The sequence below is a fragment of the Rhinopithecus roxellana genome, chromosome 12, assembly GCF_007565055.1.
Source record: "Rhinopithecus roxellana isolate Shanxi Qingling chromosome 12, ASM756505v1, whole genome shotgun sequence".
In the NCBI taxonomy this organism is placed as follows: domain Eukaryota; kingdom Metazoa; phylum Chordata; class Mammalia; order Primates; family Cercopithecidae; genus Rhinopithecus; species Rhinopithecus roxellana.
The window spans coordinates 47,474,520-47,496,127 of NC_044560.1; the positions used below are offsets into that span (position 1 = coordinate 47,474,520).

Consider the following 21,608-nt stretch of genomic DNA (forward strand, 5'->3'; position numbering starts at 1 on the left):
ATCTACTGTAAACTGACAGATACATCAAACAGAATAGGGTTCTTTAGACACACACTGCTATTCCTTTGCATGCACTGTTCCTCCTGTCTGGTCTGGAATGTTCTCCTCACCAAGTATATCTGTCTCCTTCAAAACCACTCATGTGTCTTCTCTTCTGGCATATCTTCCATGAGCTCCATACTTCTCCCCAGAGTTACTTACTGACTCTTCTGTATGGATTATACCTATTTCAATTACTTCACCGATCACATCTTAGTTTCTTTACTTTTCTTTCTGTGAGCTATGTATGGCGGGGATTGAATAATGTACATCTTTAGCCTCCCTTCCAGCTTAGTATGGTGCCAGGAATATAGTAGGTGTTCAATAAATTCTGGCTTCTTTCTCCTCCTTAAGATCAATCATGTAGCTGGTGGGTGGGAGAGATGAGCTAGGAATCCAGGTATTTTGATTCCTAGTCCAGGATTTCTCTGTGTACCAAGATGCACAAGTCCCTCCTATGGTCAGTTCCCTTACTAGACCTACTGTGTTGTTCTTCTATCCCCCCAGTACCACTCCTTCCCCATATATGCACAGACACACTGCCAGAGACCAGTGGAAGGGAGACGGTGCTTGAGAGGGACAGAAGCTGTATGTCATAAGGGCTGGCCTTACGTTTCCCTTCACTAGTCAAGGCAACAGGAGATATGCAGCACAGTCCAGTCCTGGAGGGCAGCAAAGGGTGCTTCCCACATTATCAAGGCAGCACTGTGAGGGTCCGAGGTTGCCCTGTCCTGAGAACAACTGTGCCCAGTGGCATCCCCATTATCCCAACACATTCAGACTCTGAGGAAGGAGGGTGTTGAGGGTGAGAAACACAGGGCCAGGACAGCCTGTCCTAACAACCCAGTGTCCCTGCTCCAAGACAAGGGATCTGGCTTATCACAAGCTCATGTGACTCATTAGTTAAATGTGTATAGTGTTTGGAAAGTGAAAAGCCAATTCGAAGTGCTAGGTTATATCATCTCTGCTGTAAAGGGAGCAATGTGAGACCTTAAGAAAAATTCTCATGCAAATATTCTGGGGGAGGCGTGTGCTGTGGAATGTAATTCAATGAATAGACTCAATAGAAAGGCTATATCCGCAAAAGACAGGCCACTGATCAAAGAATGTGCCTAGGTCCTCAATAAACAAACAAGAAGGTAAGCAGGTGGGTGTGAGAAAAGTGGACAGGAAGAATCACTGAGACCTCGCGTGAGATCTTCGATGGATCTCACATTAGACAGCAAGCTCTGGGCTTGACACTGTGTGTGTCAGGGGAACTTTTGAGGCCTTAGACCCATTAGAAGCCCTGAGAAAGCCTATGTCCAAAAGGATTCCTAATGCTGAATCCTTTCCTTACGTGAACAGTCATTATTTAGAGTGTCGAAATATTCGGTAAGGCCAATTCCTTGGGCATGAGATTTCCACAAGCAAGGACTTTGTGGACAGTGAGAACACCACCTGTACTGCATTCTCTCCTCAAAGTTCATGCAGCAGGGCCAGTCAACTCATTTTCCTGTTCTCTGAACTCCTGTTGACTCAAGCTCTGCAAAACCAGGCTCTTTTCTTTTGCAAAGGAAGCATCTGGTTCCAAGTCATAAAAGAGAAACCCAGAACCTACTGCTGCCTGTTTGGTAAGCACTCTGGAGGGCACCCGGGGGCACTGTTTCACAGAGCTCCCCTGCAACCACAAAGGCACATCTACTCCAACTCAGCCTTTTCAGAGTCCATGTTTAACCAGTACACGGTGACCCAGCCCCATGGGAGCTGGTCTGCACAAAACACCAGGACTTCTGCCCAAATCCTGGACCTCAAACAGAGGCTGAAAAGAAATGACCTCTGCACAGTCACACACACAGCATATATGTCTCCTAAACACATAGGGAGTGTGTGGAGGAAAGGCAGAGTAATAAGCCAAGCATTCAGAGACAAGAGGGTCAAGTGCAACTACTGGAGTTGAAAAGTGCATGAAACCTATCAGGGAACAGGACAAAAGAACAAGGCAGATCCTATTAACAGTCTATCCACTATCTATTGCCCCTTCTTCCTTGGGACAATTTTGCTTAGAGAGGCAAATGTGACTGGTCCTAGGTGATGGGTCATGATTTGAGCCAATCAAGATAATCTTCTGCTGGATTTCTCAGCATCCTTTGCAGCTAGAGATTAAAATGTGACCCAGATTTAGCCAATGAGACCTACAAAGAAATTCGCTAGCAGGGTGCAGAGGAGGAATAGCAGGGCCTTTTCCCTGATATTAGAGGAAAAATAAGGTATGATATGACTATGCTATTTGGAGTTGCAGCAGCCGTGTTGCAGTCAGAGGCTCTAAGCACGAGGCTGAAAAGGCAGCATACTGAGGAAGGCAGAGCAGAATGTTAGGAAGGGCATGGGTTCCTGCTGGCCTCGTGCAGCACTGAAACAATGCTAACACCCACTCACTCACAGATTTCTTGTTACGTGAGAAAAATAATCCTGACTGCCTTACACCACACTTAATTGGGGTTTCTTCTATGAGGTAGATACTATTATTGCCTTCATTTCACAGATGAGGAAGCTGAATTTTAAAGGGTAAGATACACAAGACCACTGAGATAAATGGCACAGCCAGGATGTCAGAACAGGTCTGTCCTACTCCTCAAATCCTGACTTTTCCTCCTGTTCCCCCAGAGAAACCTGCTGAGTACCCAGTACATTTCCCTTAGTACCCTGGAATGTCACTGATCGGAAGCATTGTTATGGAGACCCATCTAACAGCTAGAAATGTTGATGGCATTTCTGCACTTGGCACTATGGTTTTCTAAGTTCCATGCATGGCTATCATCAACTTCTGATCTAGTTCCTGTCAGTTCTCTCCACCAACTCACAGCTCCTTTCTCCAACCCTTTTCCTGACATCATTTTCTGTCCCCCTTTTCCCACAGTTCCAAGTGCTAATTGAATGGATAGCAGATTTTTGGTCTTTTCTCTTCTTCTCCCATACAATGTAAAATTTCCTGTGAAATCTCTTTTTTACCTTCCCCTTCTCTACTGCCACTGTTCTCATTTTAATACTAAAAAAAAGGAAGCAAGAAGGGAAGCGATATTTGCTGAGTAGCTATTGTGTGCCAGATACTATCGTAGAGACCTTAATTATTATAATAACCATCAATTTGTTTCAACTAAGAAGATCCCCCAAATCTTTGTGGAGCAAAGGTGACAGGAAGAATAGGAATAGAGAGAAAAGGTGAACAGTATCTAGAATTAATGGCTCAAACTTTGTCCAGAAGTGAAGTTTGTGGCCAAGGATGTCTACAACATGCTGCCAAATTAAAACCTGAAAGACAAAGACTCTGTTTATTGAAAAATTTATTTTAAGAGTGTCTCATAGCCTGTCAGTGAGTCAGCCGCCAAGTGTATGTGAAGAGAATGTGTCAAGAACTTACAGGTTGGTGTGGGAGCTGGGGAAGCTGGGACGATTCACTCCTGCCCACAGTAGTACGGAGGGAGGCGAAGCAGATTGCATGAGTAACTCAACTCTGCGAGGTGTTGCTTACTATTCAACACCTGCTACTGGAGCTGAGAACATACGAGAAAAAATGACCAGGCAGCACCTCAATTTAGGTACCTCCTTTCCCTTTAGATTCTGGGTGGATGCATTCACTTCCTCCCGGTCCTTACCACTCTCAGAGACATTGTCTCCCCTTGGGAAGGCCCTTCTCGGCACAATTTAGCATAAGGGGAGAAACGGTGCACTTATGCTGCTGCCTGTACAAGGGAAGAATAGCCGTGCCCAATTTAAACAGGCTTTTGGGCACCTTTAAGGCTGATGCTCAATGGAGCAACCTACAGGGTTAGGATCTTGCAGTGGGTAGGGGGAAGCTTCCTAATTTGTTAGATGGTTGCTTTTGGTAAGTAGCTTCTGACCATAGAACAGCAGGTGCTGAATGGCTTATACACAAGTCCTTCCTTCATAGGACATGTGGAATCAGAAGTGGATTTGTGTCCTGGCTCTACCGACCTCTTGATATGTGGTTCTGGGAAAGTCACTTCCCTTCTTTAAACTTCAGTTTTTTTAACCTATACAGCGGGGATAACAATAATAATAGCTCTGCCTACTTCAAAGGGTAACTCTTACAATCAAATGAGAAAATACTTCGTAATCCAGAAAGTAAGAGTTTAGTTATTAACCAAACAATGAAAGCTATCATTTGTTAGGTGTTCATTAGGTGTTAAACACTTTTTTCACACAAACAGAATTTAAGACTCAAAACCATAGGGCTGTGTGTGTGTACATATATATATACACACATATTTATAGCTCACTATTTTCACTATTTTACAGTTAAAAAAACTAGACTAGATAAACTGAATTACTGTGGAAAAAAAAACCCAACAACAACAAAAATAAAACACAGAAAATGCTTCTAAGTGATGGAATAAAGCTTCAACTAAAATCTGAAAATAAAGGAGTTATCTTAGCTGCTCTGATATCTGGTCTCTGGACAAAGGCTAGTTGCTCTCACAGATGCAGACTAATATCATTAGTAAAGGTCTTCTTCCCAGGCAGGATGAGAGAATGAATTCAGTCCTGGTTTCACAGAGACATGAGCAGGAGACTGGGGCAGATCTTCAGAAGAACCAAGTTCAGCACAGTCCCACTGGAGCCAGGGAGCACTGGGATCAACCTCAAGGCTTCTGATTCCTTGATATGAGAGTGTGAGTCAATCTTAGACTCTTAAAGAGAAAATGGTCAGTAACCTTTCAATACAAACAACTGGGGATGCAGATAAGTATTTGGGAAAAACATAAGTTTTGGAGACTGGTTCAAATCTCAGCTACCTCAATTACCAAGGGATAAATGTACTCTTCTGAAACTTCGGTTTCCTCATCTGTAAAATGGAGATGTAGCACCAACCTTAGAGGGCTCTTGAGTATTGTAGCAAGTGTAGACACAGAACCTAGCATGCATGGGTGCTGTAGAACACTCATTTGGCCAGTAAGACTTTGAACTTGGCTCAAAGTCAGGAGAAAATGGAATTTTATCTGCCATTCCTCTCTAATCTTGGGAGTTTTCAGCTGTGTGGGCTTGAAACTGAAATGCTCAAATCCACTTCTAATTGGAAGATGAAGTAGAGTTGCAGGGTGGGAGAGAGAGAGAGAGAGAGATATATAAATTTATTAATTATATATAATAATGAATAAATATTTATTCTTTATTTAATAATTATAATTATTATTTATAATAACATTTATTATAATAAATACATTTTAAAATATATTTTATATAATAAATATATATATAAATTATATATATATAATTTTTTTTTTCCTCTAAGGAAATCTGAGTTTCCTGCCTTTGTAACTCTCCAGCTGCTCCTTGAACTTCTGTGTGCTAACTAACCTTCTACACCCAGGCAGCTCCTGTCAGGGTGGGCAGGGGCCCGGAAATGGCTTCAGCTAACTCAAATGCAATCTCAGGTGAGCTTGGGTGGGCAAGTGACGATGTGCCACCCGGAGGGGGCGTTTCTTGGAAATGAGGGGTGAAGGGGTTACTGGTTGAGCCTTGTGCAGCAGTAAAGGAGTCTAATTTTATCTGGTCCAGAGAAGATAGAACTGAACATGTCTCTCTTATTGGGATGGGCTAAAACACGATCTACCATCTGATTGGCAAAAGTTAAAAGTAGGGAAAAGTGTACAAGAACTATATCATTAGGCCCAAGCTAGACAAGGACAAGGACAGAAAAACTATCCAGCCTCTTCTGCTGCTTCCACTCTTTGGAAAGTTCTTATACCCAACTCTGCTTAAAGCCTCTTAGACAAATCCTTATAGTACTGGCATTACACTGCATTATTGATGCTGATGTTGTCATTACTATTATTTCTTTACATATGTTTCCTCTGCTAGACTTCGAACAACTCGAGGAGAGTTTTTAGTCCCTGTACTTTGTAGGTGTTGAGGCTATATTAAGTAATTAAGTAAACACTAAATGATTGAAGAAAGGAACTTATGAAGAGTTCCACAGATGGCCTAAGCTTTGGTTTCTCGGGTAGAGCTTCAGGAATATGACACACAGAATGGCAACAGCTCAAAATGCTCTCCATGATCTCCATCTCTCCCATTCTGGGTGTACCCCCACCAGACGCAGACAATGGGTGTCATGACCATACTTTAGCTATGCAGGGACCTCTCCAGATCAGCTGGCTTCCAACACAGTGAAGTGTGTGGCTTGTGCATATATTTGTAAATTTCATGAGGCAAAGGCAATCACACTGCTTGCAAGTCAGGCAGCTAAATGATTTATTAAACAAAGGTTATAGCACCTGTGCCTTTTTGTCAACAAATCGGGCCCATGCCATGCCAAGTGATTCTTCTAATAGTCTGAATGGTAATTTGGTTTTAAACAGCATTTCGGATACCACGATTCTGTTGATGCAAAACAGTGATAGATTTGGGTGGTAAGGAGGAAATGCCTGTTTTTAATATTGTTTGTACTCATTTTTCATTTTAAAGAATTAGTCCTCACTGGAGTTCTGCAGGTTAAGCATTTTATTTAAACCTTTTGATTAAACTAGAACCTGAATCAAAATGAGTTCTTTGCTCAGTCCTCCTGTGTCGAAATTGGTATTTCTATTTATTACCTAATGATGAAATATTAACTTTTTTTCCTTTAAATAAATGCCTCCTCTTAATGGTTCTCATTTTCACACATCAGATTAAGTTATGGGATGCAACTGAAATGGCCACTGGCTTTCTGCTATTTGAAACAATGGCAAGTTCCCTATCATTACATTATATCATTCAGTGGGCGTGCAGGGCGCGTTAATAGTGTCTAAAGTGAAGTAAATACTGTATACCCCAGACACCATTCTATATGTTAATATCAGCTGTCACGGGACAATGTTGAAAAATAAGAGATTCAAGGTGGGACAAGTGGCCACAGTTTCTCAGTGTTGATGGTTGTTCTAAAGGCTGTAGGGAGGTGGCCACCTCTCATCTCAATGATCAGTTACAATATGGAGAAGGGGGAAGAAAAATGAGAGGCAAATGATGGTAGCAGAGGTAACAGACAAGTGAGGCAAAAGAATGGGACAGATAAGGCAGGAATGTTCAAACAAAGCCGAAAGCCAGGGCGAGATATGCAATGCAACTGGAAGGCAGTTTGAAAGAAAACTAGCTCAAGGCAAGGCTAAAGAGAAGGCAATTCTGCTTCAGTCAAGGGAGGAATTCTCTGGAGAAAACAACAGACTACAAGCGAAAGAGGAGGAAAAATGGCTTTCAATTATCCATGTTATCTTTCCCTACCAATCATTACAGATGATGAATAGATGCAATAAAAGCCAATATTCAATTTTTCCAATTTACATGGTAAGAAGGCCATAATATATTGTTAAGGGGAAGAAACAGCAGGCTACCAAACAGTGTATATAATATGATCTCACTTTTTGCAATATATTTGTATGCACAGAAACACTCTGGATGGATTTATATAGAAATGTTAATAGTAGGACTACAAGTGATTTTTATACTTTTTCTCATCTGTATTTTCCACAATTAACATGCATTATGAATATAATAAGAAAAAGTCATATTTTGTAAAGTTCCTTCTGAACCATTTAGACTCAGCCAATGTATGCAGAGTACCCACTATGTGCTGGGCATGATAATTAGTGCTTTTCTGTCAGCACATGATTACTCTGATCAACAGTCCACTTGCCCTTACTGTTTCACACAATTTTTAACTCCTAAGAGGTGAAAAGGACTTTAGAGCTTATTTAATGATTCTGTTTTAAAAATTGTGGTGAAATACATACAATGTAACATTTACCATCTTAACCATTTTTGAGTGTACAGTTCAGTGGGATTCGGTACGTTCACGTTGTTGTGCAAACATCACCAACATCCATCTCCAGAACTCTTTTCATCTTGCAAAGCTGAAACTCCGCACCCCTTCAACACTGACTCCCCATTCTGCCCTCCCCCTAACCCCTGGCAGCCACTACTCTACTTTCCATTTCTATGAATTTGACTACTCTAGGTACCTCACATCTGTAGAATCATATAGTATTTATTTTGTTGTGACTGGCTTATTTCATAAGCATAATGAGCATAATGTCTTCAAGATTCATCCACGTTGTGGCGTATGTCAGAATTTCCTTCCTTTTAAAGGCTGAGTAATATTCCATTCTACGTACACACCATGTTTTGCTTATCCATTCGTCTGTCAATGGACACCTGGGTTGCTTCCACCTTTTGGCTATTGTGGAGAATGCTGCTACAACCATAAGCAAACAAATATCTCTTTGAAACTTTGCTTTCCATGTTTGGGGGTATACACTCAAGATTAGATTTTAATGCAGTCTCAGGGATAAAAGCAGGGACTCCACCAGTAGTATTCCTGAGAAGTGAGCATCAGTCTCTGTTGGAAAATCCCCAGGGAAAAGAGCTCATCAGCTCATGAGGCAGTAACATAATACAGTGGTTAGAGGGCATAGGCCTTGGTGTCAGACAGAACTGGGTACAAATTCTTGCTCCACTCCTGACTATTTTATGGCCTTGGGAAAATCAACAGTCTCCTTAGTCTTAGCTTCCCCATCTATAAAGTAGAGATCTAGCCTATTAGGTGACTATAAAGATTAGGTGCATCACATACTTGATGGACTTAGAACACAGAAAATGCCCCGTAGAAGCTATATACAATCAAATAACTCTTTTTCTTGAAAAAGATCTTATGATAGTCTGAAAGCTGCCTACTTATAATGCCTGCATTGGTTCAATTTCTACCCACTTGAAAAAACAGAGACCCCATCAATTCCATCTTCTACAGGATGATGCTTCAGGCATTTTAAGAGATTTCCACTGGAAACTGGTCTTTGGGAGTAGAAAGGCCATTTTATTTTGCATTTGTTTATAGATTTATGTACAAGATACTGCTTCTACATTTAGAAAGCTTAAGTATCTGCTTGGGTGACGCTTCAATTCTTATTCCTCCATAGGTAGAAAGCAAAATTTTGTTTTCCCAGGTAACTTTTCCTGTAATTCAATTAATATAAAGGTCATGCTTTATAACAAGGGTATCAATATAGAAAAACACAAGTTTGCCTAGGAAATATGCAGACCATGTTCTAAATATATTTTTAAAAATTCTTGTCAAAAATTCCTCCTCCGAACTAATGTCCTCTTGAAAGTGAACTTTTTTTTTAGGTATATTATTATTTTTATTATCTATATTTACATATATCTAACACTTTAAGTGGTTCCAGAAAACAGTCTCTCATTTAAGGAAAGAGTTAATATACATGCTTTAAAATTAAAATATTTAGAATACATAATTTTTACCTCAAGATATCTTTTTTTGGGGGGAAAATGACAACTCCATTAGCATAGTTTCTCATTAGACAACTGGGAATGACTTTCTTCAAGCCAAATGTGGCAGGTGTCATTGTGGTAAGAAAAATTTAAGCTGTTGTCCCTATGATGCCAAATATTTAACAGAAACCAAAAAAAAAAAAAAAAAAAAAAAAAAAAAAAAAAAAAAAAAAAAAAAGTTTGAGTTCCAGATGCCAACATTGGGCCTACATGACATCATTCATCCAGATGCATGGAAAATCTGGATTTTTAAGAATTGAATTTCTGTGGTCAGCATTACGAAAACTCAGATTCTGGGTTAAGTGAGGCATTTGTGAAGGAAAGCCACAGTGGAATATAATACATTTCGATTACAGAGAAATAAATTGAATGGAACACAGCGTACAATTTCAGGGCTGTGAATCACAGCTTATATAAAAAATACTATGTAAAATACAGACAGGACATTTCAAAGCTGCATTTTAAAGGCTCTTAATGAAGCAACTTGAGGACATTCGTGCTTTGGGAAAATGAATCATCCAATATAGAGCCACTATCTCCAGTTCTCCCCCCTCACTGAACTTGGACACTTACCCAAATGTACAAAATTAAATTATGTTCTTCTGTTTTAATGCCTTACAGGTAATCATGCAACTTCAAATTCACCAGAAAAGTGTTTGAATATTTGAAGGTATGGGAAAATAAGCAAATAACTGAAAGAATTTTATGGGAGGTACTGAATAGGAGATTTTAATCTCAGATGCCATGTGCAGGCCAGTTTAAGAAGAAACAGCAGAGGTGGGAAATTCAAGAGTTAACCTTCTCTCTCCCCTTTTGGCTCCCCCTCTCCTCCCAGCTGCCTTCTCTGCTGATGCTGTACTTTCTGTGACCCTGCTTCAGTGTGAGGAAGGCTTCAGATACAATGCAGTTTAACCTGTGCTGTCGACATAGCAATAAACCAAAGCCCTTTACAGAGGGAGCAAATGGACCCAGGAAGGCAAATCTATTCCATTCATATGCACCTGGTCATAGTTTTATAAACGGAGGCGAATAGTTATAAATTAGGCATCTGGAGATTCCACACACAGGCATGTGCACAAAATTGCTCCAAGAATGTTTTCAAACACCGTGCTAAGAACCTTACAGAGAAAATACTTTCCTTAGGTTAATTATGATAAAATATGGTCATGTTCTAATTAGGAAATCAGAGAGTAGTTTATTTCAAAACGTGAATATAATTCTATTTCACAAACCTCTAAATGCCTCTACCTATACTAACGTTGAACTTAAAAAGTCTTTTACTATTTCTCAATATACAGCAGCCATTCCAAAACTTTTCAAAAAGATTTCTTCTCCTTGACCTGGACTAGCACAAAACACAACTGTCTATGGGCAGACAAGCTCTGGATGTCTGGGCAGTCCTCTTCTCTCAATCACCTGCTTCAGATATGACTCATACACACCCCTCACCACCCACCGCACCTTGCTCCCCAGTGGCCAGCAGTAACCACTAACAAACACGTCTTATTTCTGGACCAACACCAGCAACTTAATAGGGCTCATGCACCCTTTCCCTCTCTTTCTTTCAGAAAGCTTGCCAGGTTCCTGGGGACCCTCTAATGAATACAGAGGAGTGGCTGGTCCCTCCATGCCCAGCATGCACTCTGATGTCACTGGTTTTACTTTCAGGTTCTGTAGGGGCCTGCTTCTGTCTGCTTGCATTTAGAGGGCCATGAATTCCTAAAAGAGGGAACACACACTAGCTAACCCTGGGAAACCTTTTTTGCCATGGCTAAAACAGCTCTTCTTCTACCCACTCAATACAAGAAGCAAAAACTGCAGGAAAGTTTTCTGTGATTTCTGAGAACACATGGAAATGTGGCTGGGATCAGGAGGAAAGGGAAGACTGGACAGGGTCTGGAAAATGAGGCCTTTTGTGCCAAAAGACAAGTTAAAATGCACCTGATGAATAATACAAGCTGCACCACATACAGAAAAGATGAGAGCGGCCCACCTGTGTCTGTTGAGGGATATTTACAAAGCTTGGATCCCGTGGTCCAACACTGACGAATCGGTTTGCGGGGGAGGTGCTGGGTGTCGAGTAGGCTGTGAAGGGAAGGGACACATGCGTTCAGGAAGCGGCACGAGATTGCACACACAAACAACACCAAAACACACGGTCTCTGAGCCGACGCAGCTGATTAACAAGGAAATGTGCAAACACTGTAGCTAGCAAAGGGGTCTGGCTAGCAAGGGCATTTTAGACAGTCAAAAAAGGGGGAAGGCGGATTGGCTTCCAAAGACCATTGGGATAAAATGATGTCAAACTGATGCTCAGACGAGCTATTTTCTCCTTCTACCATACAAATTAGAACATGCAGGACATTTGCAAAGTATACTTTCTGAGTTAAACATGAGCTCTGGGGTCAGAAAGAGATATCCTAGTCTTTAGAGCAGAGGGAGAAAGAAATTAGCTAGGAAGGGGAGGAAAGCAGTTCATTTTACAAGCTTGCTTTTCACACCGTTACACTCCTAAAAAATCATGAAATGGTCCTGTGCCTCTACAGCTAGAGATGGAAGAGGAATCTTTACAGAAGGAACTAATGGGTTCTCCAGGAAGGAGGTAGAAAACCATTTCAGAATAAGCTGTCTTTATAGGCCCAGTTGTGTCTAGAACCTTTATGATGCACAAAATATGCTTTTCATATTAACATTTGTAGCCTTCCCATCCTAGAACCTCTCTGTTCAGGCATAAACTATCAAGACCCTTTGTGAACTAAGATATCACACTGGAACCTCAGGTAACACACTTCAGTTTACTATCCTTTCTTGGTTCATGGAAGTTTTGTTGTTGGTTTTCGTATTTGTATTTAAGATCTTCTTTCTACTTTAGTGGGAAAAAATTCAGTGGCTTTGGTGTTTCACTGGCTCTTAAATCCAAAGGTACATTTGGTTTTTTGGTGTCCTGCAATTCACTTCTTTATCACCAACTCCAAGGATTTGTTCACATTCTTCCTCTGTGCTAGAACCTTTAGACAGTTACTTAAAAATTTCAAATGTCTTCACAATAATTAAAAAGACCTAAGGTTTTTAAACTAACTCTAGACACACATCATCTAAGAAACAATCTAGGTTTTTAAGCTAACTCTAGACAAACACCATGTAAGAAACAATCAGGATATGTAACTTTTTAAAACACAGATAATTGAGGGCATGATATCAAATTCCTGCCAGATTTTTTTTTCCTTCTTGACATCATCTGCTCCTCTTACTCTGGCTTTCTGTTTTACAGAAAATTGCTCATACTTCTTGTTTCTCTCATTAAACAACTCTAGGGATAAAATTCCCACCATCTGGCCCAGGCCCTGTTGGTTGTCTTTGGTAAGAGCTAAGCCACCCAAACAGATCTGCAATGGTCATGTGGATGTGGACGTGGCTGTGTTAAAATGGCACTGAACAGAGGTTGAGCATGAGGGTCCTTGATGTCTCATTTAAATAAGAAACTTTTTGTGATAATAGTATTTGTTTAAGGAGGATCTATTCAGTAATGACTTCATTTAAAATGATCTAAATGTATATGTCATACTGTCTACCAATGTGGATCTACTGATTTTGTCTCTAGCCCACGCTATGCCAGACTAATTTGAATAGATCTGAGAAATACCTCTGCCTTTAGCCATTCTGCATGTACCTCTCACTTACCGGCATGGGGATAATTTAATTTTTTTAAAAGCTCAATAAAATAATCTATATTAAGTGTTCCATTCACCCCATGGTTTTATTGATATGCTTTGAGAAACAGCAACATAAAGTTTATAAATTGAAAATGATAGAGTATAATTATCTGATAGTGTGTTCCCCTGCTCTTAGAGCACAAAGAGGTTGTGGGAGGGATAAAGAGGAAGCTAAGAGGTGAAATAACCTGTTGAACCTGTTAGTGGTTAGGGAAAAAAGTGTTCTTTCACACATGAATAGGTAGGTAGGTTGAGAAGGAACAAAAAGGAATGAAGGGTATATTAAGGTATGAAGGCTGAGTGATTGATGACAGACGCTGAAACGTGAGTCCGTGTTTGATGGCCCTAATAGAACAGTGTGCACCCACCTGCTGCTCATCATAGACGCATAGCAGGATTTCCTATGACATTCTTACCATACTGGGGACATCCAAAACAAGCATGCTAACTGATCCCAACACAGAAGCCATTCTGGGGGTTGGGGGGGTGTCATTTTTTTGTGAAAATAGTTTCACTATAGCAAGCTTACTAAATCGGGAAAGGTATCTGTATTATATCCCATCATCTATTTTTGCTTAACCTCAATTTCTCCATTTGAAAGACGATTTAGCATACAAATACTTTAGCTATGCAAAATTTCTATGAGGCCAACAATCAGATACTTTCCCTTCTTCAGTCATGGGACAAAACATGCAGTCTTAGTTTTACAACATCCCAGAAGCCCTTTCATGCTCTCAAGGCCTACCAGAGCTTCTCCAAATTTTATTCTAGTTCTTTAAAAAAGAGAACAATGGTAAGAGAGGTGCTAGTGGGTTTGCATTTATATATATATAAACTACAAAAGTCTACTAGTCTTTCAGTACCCAAGTGAAACAATGGGACAAATGGTGCCCAGGCAAATTTATTCCATAGAAAGCTAGCTTCTGGGAAAAGCACACAGGGAAAATAAAGGAAGGAAGAACGAAATTCTGACTCATCTTCTATTATTCTAGCAGGGTGGTCACCTATAACAGGATGTAGTCCCAAAAAGGATACAACATAAGTTGAATTTGATTTTCCTAAAGAAACAATTGAGTAAGGGAATTACACTGTTGAATAAAACCTTAATTGAAACTTTTTGTTAAAACAATCACATTTATCATAGTGAATCAATTATACATGCACAGTTAAGAGCTTACAACATGAATATCAAGTAAAGGGGCAATAAGGTAATTCATTACATACAACTGTGTATACTAGGATATATCATATTCATATCCTTCTTAATTATAATTCTTGACTTATTTACAACAGCAATAATCAAAGCTGTAGGTAGAGCTATGAAAAGTCATAAAATCCAGAAAATAGTTTTCTGGGGAGATTACTGTAGGGCATTTTTGAGAATTCTGGAGGGGAGATTCAGAAGTGCTTGATGACTTATTGATAAAGTCAACAGGGAAATCAACTTGGCTACATAATCTCATTATAAGAATCCTCATGGCAAACATGACTATTAGAAATCAAATAATTGATGATTTGGCTGCTTCTGAAACAGAAAGTGTTTGCTTTTTGTTTTAGCAGCCATTTTACCTATATTAGCGATAGTGCTATGAACCATTTTCCTAACATTGAAGAATGTTCCTCTAAGAAGCTTCTGGCAAGCTCTCATTTGCACTATCTGACCATATTTTCTCTCTCTCTCTAATGTATTTCTTCACATTATCCAAGAGTCTTAGTTTGGCCAGCACTCCAGCAGTAAGTTTCAAAATTCCAAACCAGAATTTGATCCCATATCCAGAAAATTTGCGTTCTTTCTGTGTTACCCTCTTAGGGTAGGCATTGCTAATTCTATAATCCTTCACTTAGACAATACTGGTCCTGCCTTCCTAAGATCAGTTGGGGAATGGCTCAAGAACAGTTCTCTCGTTATGAACAACAGTTTGATAGGGCCTCTGAGGATGCTAGGAATTATCTCTAGGGGCATTGTGGGGTACATGGACACGAGGGAGTGGGGTGAAGAGGGTAAGTAGGGGGAATCACCTATCAGTGCGGCTCTTTTTTTTTTTTTTTTTTTTTTTTTTAATAGAGATGGGGGTCTCGCCATGCTGCTTAGGCTTGTCTCAAACTCTTGAGCTCAGGCAATCCTCCCGCCTTGGCCTCCCAAGGTGCTGGGACCAAGCACTGTCCTTTATCATGGCGGATGTCCCTGAGAGGACTGAACTGCCTCTACGTCCTCAGAAATGAATGTGGTTCACTGACTGCTAGCCAAACAAATTCCAGTTTTTGTTGCTCCTGTGGTAGGTTTCCTTTTTTCTTTTCCCAAATGGGAAGGCATAAGGGATATATCTGCAGAAAGGAACCATGGCATTTCCAGATGAATTAGTTTTGAGTCTGTAATAGCCTTCACTCAACAATTACACCTGAACATGGTGTTGAGAATGTGGTCAAACTGATTTGAGTGGAGATGCTTTTGTCTTGTCTTTGGAAAAAATATGACTGAAGAAGAAGATATTAAGATATTAAAATATTTATGCCAATGTCAGTTGATATTTCTTTATTTTTTTTTGAGATGGAGTCTGGTTCTGTCGCCCAGGCTAGAGTGCAGTGGCATGAACATGGCTTACTGAAGCCTTGACCTCCTGAGCTCAAATGATTCTTGTACTTCAACTTCCTGAGTAGCTGGGACCACAGGCATGTGCCATCATGCCCTTTTAATTTTTAAAATTATTTGTGGAGATGAGGTCTCCCTATGTTGCCCAGGCTGGTCTCAAACTCCTGGGCTCAAGTGATCCTCCCACCTTGGCCTCCCAAAGTGCTGGGATTACAGGCATGAGCCACCACTACACTCAGCCAGTTGATGTTTCTTTAAGATAAAAATAATATTAATAAAATTCCCCAAAACTGACAAACTAGAAAATGTGAGCTCATATTGGTTGGTTTTGAAAGCAGGCAGTTAGTTTCAAGGTTTAGTTCAAATTTAGCAATCACTAAAATACATGTAATCACAGAAAGGCAGAAAAGGGAGAAAATTTAGCCAGATTTCTTCTGTGTAAAGGGTAAACCTGAAAGGAGAGCTGCTCTTTGGACAAAAAGCCCTCCATATACCCATAGGGTGCCCAGAAGGAGGCTAAGTGGCTGGTTTCACCTGGGGCTGACCTACTTGAGTGACAGCCAGCTCCTCTGGCCGCAGCTAGGAGGAAAATGTGAGGCACCCTGGCAGAAAATATACGGCAGGGTGAGCTTTGAGGTTCTGAATTTACTTCCAGATGCAGCAAGCGATGAGGTACCCTAAACCCTGGCAGCCTGGTCTATAAACCGACATGAAGTTAGAAGAAAAATTGGTCTGTTTTATCAAAGACTCCAAATGTACGGAAGTAGCAAACATTCACCCCCTCTTCATTCCCTTAAACTAGATCCACCACGTCTAGCTTCCGCAGTGCATCATAGAGACATTTTAATAGATTCATTTTTTTCCTCTCTCTCCAAGAGATATTTCAACACTTGCTACGTGCCAGGCTCTGTACTGAGCACTATGGAGGCTGCAAAGGCGAGTGAGACACACTGTTAGAGCCTAACATGTTAGAGCCTAATGGGGAGAGATAAGTACAGAAGATGGAAACACGAGTGCCTAAAAGTAATATAAATAAAACTCTGCAGGGTGTAAAGGACAGAAAAGTGACACTGGCAGGAGGAACAGGACAAGCTTTACAAGGGAGATGGAGAGGGCTTCTGGGATGGGCTGTGAAAGATGTGTTGGTTGACAGGTTCCAGTGGACTAAGGCCACCAAGGGCACAGCACAATTGGAGGAACAGAGGCAGGGAATGGAGCTAGCGATTGCAGAGGGAAAGGAGAAAACAGGGAACTTGCAAATTACATTTTGCCATACAGCAAGGAAAGGTAACATTTCAATGATCAGGGACCTGAATGTTTGAAAATGACGGGGAAGAAGCCTGTTGAATTTATTTTTAGAGGAGGAGATAATTTACAAAATAAACAGACACCAAATTTCAATTATAAACACTGTTAAGGCAACTAGACATTCCTGCACTCTAAACCTTTTCCTGCTCATCTCAAATATCAAGATGCACCTTCATGTGTTCCCTCGTTTTCAGAAACTCAGACATATTCATGTGTGGGAGCCTCCCTCTAAAGCTAGTCGAAAATTCAATTTCATTCAAAATAGTCTTACTGTATGATTCTACTACCTGCTCAAAATTTGCCAGTTATTAGACAAAAGTAATCAAAACAAGTTCAGGAATACAGACTTAAACAGAATCCTGGGTATTCAAATTGCAGTTTTATTAAATGTTTATCAGTGACTCCTGGCAGTAAAGGAAATGTGCCTAAGAAGCATTCAGTTGCAAACTGAAACAGGGAGGTGGCTAAATACCTCACTGAAATAATTTCCCAAATCTTTTAACTGCACTGTCATGCTATTAAAAAAAAAAAAAAAAAAAAAAAAAAAAGGCCCTGTGAGAAAACTTTCGTGTCTAAAAAAAATGCGGAAACTTAGAAAATAGATTGGCTAATTTCTAAATGAAACATTACAACTGAACTCACTTAAAAATCTGAACAGCACTATTTCTTACAAGGTCACAAAAGAAATGCTGGAAAATATCGGAATGTTTCTCCTTCAAAGAAATCAATTGGTATTGACAAGTTTACAAGGCCTGGGCTAGTATTATTAATATCATTCTATAGCTAGAGAAACAGCCTTTTACAAATCTACAGGCCTTACTTACACATGATCCAATATTCAGAGGTTTCAAAATCCCCACAAGATGGAATGGATGTTGTAGTTTTTATCCAGATGTTTAGCATCTAGAGGATAACTACGCCGAATTTCTATTATTTTGATCACATCTGTACAGCTACCTCATCCTATTATTTCTGCAAATCTTTTGTCTTTACAAACAAGTTACCAACAGCAACAACAAAAACTCACAACCCTCAGGGCACAGAATGAAAGCCTCCTTATCGCTAGTAAATTATTACAGAACAACATGCCCACAAGCTTCCTTCCTGAAAAGCTAATGAATTCTAACTTTAACATATTAGCATTGCTTAACGTGTATGATAACTATTTGCATGGCATGTCTAAGGTGCCAAGAACTCACAAAAATCATGAAAAGAAATAGTCTGGCCAGATGGCTTTGCTCTGTGGGTATTTCTGTTTGTATTAAGGATCCTAAGGGCAGTAGGAGGTCAAGCTATATCAGAATTTGGGGTAAAAAGTATAGAAAGGAGGTGCAAGACAATTCATGCTATAATGTGCACACAGAGAGGAGACCAGAGTAACCCTTCAACTGGAGATGATTTGACCTTATGTTACCAAAATCTGTGCAAGAAGGCGGCACTTTACAATGAGTGCAATGAGCGTTTCCTGTAGCCAATCTTTTTTTTTTTTTTTAGAGACAGGGTCTTATTCTGTCACCCAGGCTGGAGTACAGTGCAGTGGTGTCATTATAGCTCACTGCAGCCTCAAATTCCTGGGGGCTCCAGTGATCTTCCCACCTCAGCTTTTCCAGTAGTTAGGACTACAAGCACGTGCCACGGTGCCCAGCTAATTTTTTTACTTTTATTTTTTGCAGAGGTAGGGGTCTCGCTATGTTGCTTAGGCTGGTCTGGAACTCCTGGTTTCAAGCAATCTTCCTGTGATGGCCTCCCAAAGTGCTGGGATTACAGGGGCAAGCAACTGCACCTGGCCCACAGCCTGTTTGTTTGAACTGCCTGTAACATTCTTTCTCATAATAGTTTTTAAAGGTTAAGAATACAACTTTGTTTCAGTTCATTTAAATTTATTTCTGATGGTGAATCCAAATTCTATGACCGTCATTTATTTTTATGTGTATGCTGTGTGTTGCTCAATTGAAAGAAAATATTTATTGATCAGAAGCAACCATGTATATGGGTAGGGACAGGTGAAAGTTATATTAAATAGCCACAGGGAATAAACCCTGGATACGGCTGGGGTTTGCTAAAAAAAGAAACTTTGATCAATATATTGGATTGCTCCCACTTGAAAGACTTCTGCAGCCTCTCAAAAGGCAGTGCAACTCTGGAAATCTACTTCGGGAATTTATCCTCCACAAATACTAATAATACAGATAAAGGTTTACGCTACAAGATGTTCATTACATCATTACTTATAAGAGCAACAAATTGGAACCAACTTTTAAGTTAATGCTTCATCCATACATTGGAATATTTTGCAGCCATTAATAGTATCTTAAAATAATAGTTAATGACATTGTAATGTGTTTGTAAGATGAAATAAGAATCATTTACGAAACTGTATAATACATACACACATATATCATGATCAATTATGATTAAAATATGCACAGAAAATGACTGGAAAATATGCACAGAGAGTGATTATCTTTGAAGACTGGGATAATGGATGATTTTTTATTTTTCTTTTTTGAAATGGGTCTTGCTCTGTTGCCTAGGCTAGAGTGCAGTGGCTTTAACACGGCTCACTGCAGCCTTGACCTGCTGGGCTCAAGTGATCCTCCTCCTGCCTCAGCCTCCCAAGTAGCTGGGACCACAGGTGTGTGCCACACGCCTGGAAAATTTTATGTTCTGTAGAGACACTGTCTCATTATATTGCCCAGGCTGGTCTTGAACTCCTAGGCTCAAGTGATCTTCCTGTCTCGGCCTCCCAAAGTGCTGGGATTACAGATGTGTGCCATTGTACCCAGCCGGATTATAGATGATTTTTAAATAACTTCTAGTAATTTTTAATGTTAAACACAAATGGAACCTAAAAATCTCAAATAATACTTTTTTTTGGAGACAGTACAACACAGTCAATAGAAAATAAATTTTAAAAATCACCAAATCCTGGATTGAATTCATTAGATCTCTTATTAGAAATGTGATCTTGGCAAGTCAGTTAACCTCTCTGAACTTCTCTATATTGAGTCCAGTATAATGGACATTATTTACTCCAATCTCCCAGCCCTTTAACTAAGTCTTTACCCCTCTGTGATGTCCAACAGGTCACTCTCTTCACAGGAACAGTCCAAAGGGTGATCCCTATGGAGAGGCTTTGCAAATAGGATGGGAAATCCCTAGAATTCCAATTTTAATATAATTAATACAAGTAAAGAAAAACACTAAAATCACTTCATCAGGGACCACTGATTCTAATATCTGATAAAGGACATTATATCCCCAACACATCTGCCTTCCAACAATTAAAAAAGATAACACCCAAACTTCTCAAGGGTTAATGTTATGATCATACTCGTATGCAATTTGAAAACGTATAAATTGGCACAACCTTTCTGAAAGCAATTCAGTAATGTGTATCAAGAGGAATGTTCATACTGTTTGTGTTAGCAATTCCAATTCTAGAACTATATCCTAAAAAAATTATTAGAGTTGGGGACAAAAATATGTCTAAGGATATGCTGCAGCATACGCCATAGGTTGGAAGAAAAGTTAATGTTCTATAGTGGGAATATAGGTAAAAATTATTTAAAATCTCATTTCTCAACTTTTTTTTGAGTAAGAAAGGCATACAATTTGAATTAATGGCATACTAAATATTATATTCAGTATGGTCGCAATCATCTTATATGTGTATACACACACACACACACACACACACACACACACACACACAAAAGATGAGGAAACAAGACCAAAATGTTAATAGTTGATAATGGGAGAATATAATTTTCTTTTTTATGCTTTTCTATATTTTGCAAATTTCTTAAAATGCCATATATTATCTTCATAAAGAGAGACTTAAACTCATGGGTCATCTGAAACAATAAAAAACTAAGGTGAACACAAGAGTTGACTGGGTTATGACGACCCAAATGAATGGAATCGTCCAAAGTTCTGTTCTTTTTCCTATTCTTTTTTTGCAATGCTTATCTCTTAATCTTTTTCCTGCTTTGGTTTCCGTTTTTTCATCTATTTCAACATACCCAGGATGGTGTTATTCTTGATGCAATGTAAAATATTTTTAATGGGGTGTTTTAAGATTTTCAAGGGAAAGCTGCATGATATTACATCTCTAAACAGAACACGTGTCCTGGTAGAGTAGAAAACACTGGGCTTTGGAGTCCAACAGACTGGGATTAGAACTTTTGCTCAGTTTCATCTTCTTTAAAAGGGCTAACAATTCCAGTGGTGCAGATTTATAATAACAAATGCAACTAAGGTAATGCATATGAACATACCTACCAAAATGCTTGATTTTTAATAATTCTTTTTCTTTTCATTTAAAAAAGTTAAACACTAAAATATTAGACTACACAAAATTAAAATGCTCTAAAAAGTATTTATAACAAATTATGTTATAAGATAGTACAAGTACATTTATATTTAATGGGTTCGTAAGGCAGAACCTGTAACCAACTAATAGCTACTGTGAATGAAAATGCTCACCTTACACTGAACCCCATGCTCTCTGTGAGGGGGAAAAGAGTATTATTCTTTACTAGAAAAATCACACATTTTTGGAATCACTCCAAAAGTTCAGGTTAGTAGAGCTAAAAGCTAGATGTATAAAAATTGCCAAGGATTTTAGGAAC

General features: G+C 39.5%; 1 protein-coding gene across 4 annotated transcripts in view; it reads right to left on the reverse strand.

Moving 5' to 3' along the window:
• NFIA (nuclear factor I A) overlaps positions 1-21,608 on the reverse strand; it is a 382,411-nt gene that overhangs the window by 25,220 nt on the left and 335,583 nt on the right. For 2 of the 4 annotated variants that reach the window (XM_010370667.2, XM_010370666.2), the window contains exon 11: positions 11,357-11,448. The exons of the other annotated variants lie outside the window; for them this stretch is intronic. In XM_010370667.2, coding sequence (XP_010368969.2) covers positions 11,357-11,448 — 92 coding nt within the window. The remainder of the gene's footprint in view (positions 1-11,356; positions 11,449-21,608) is intronic. 4 annotated transcript variants of the gene reach the window in all.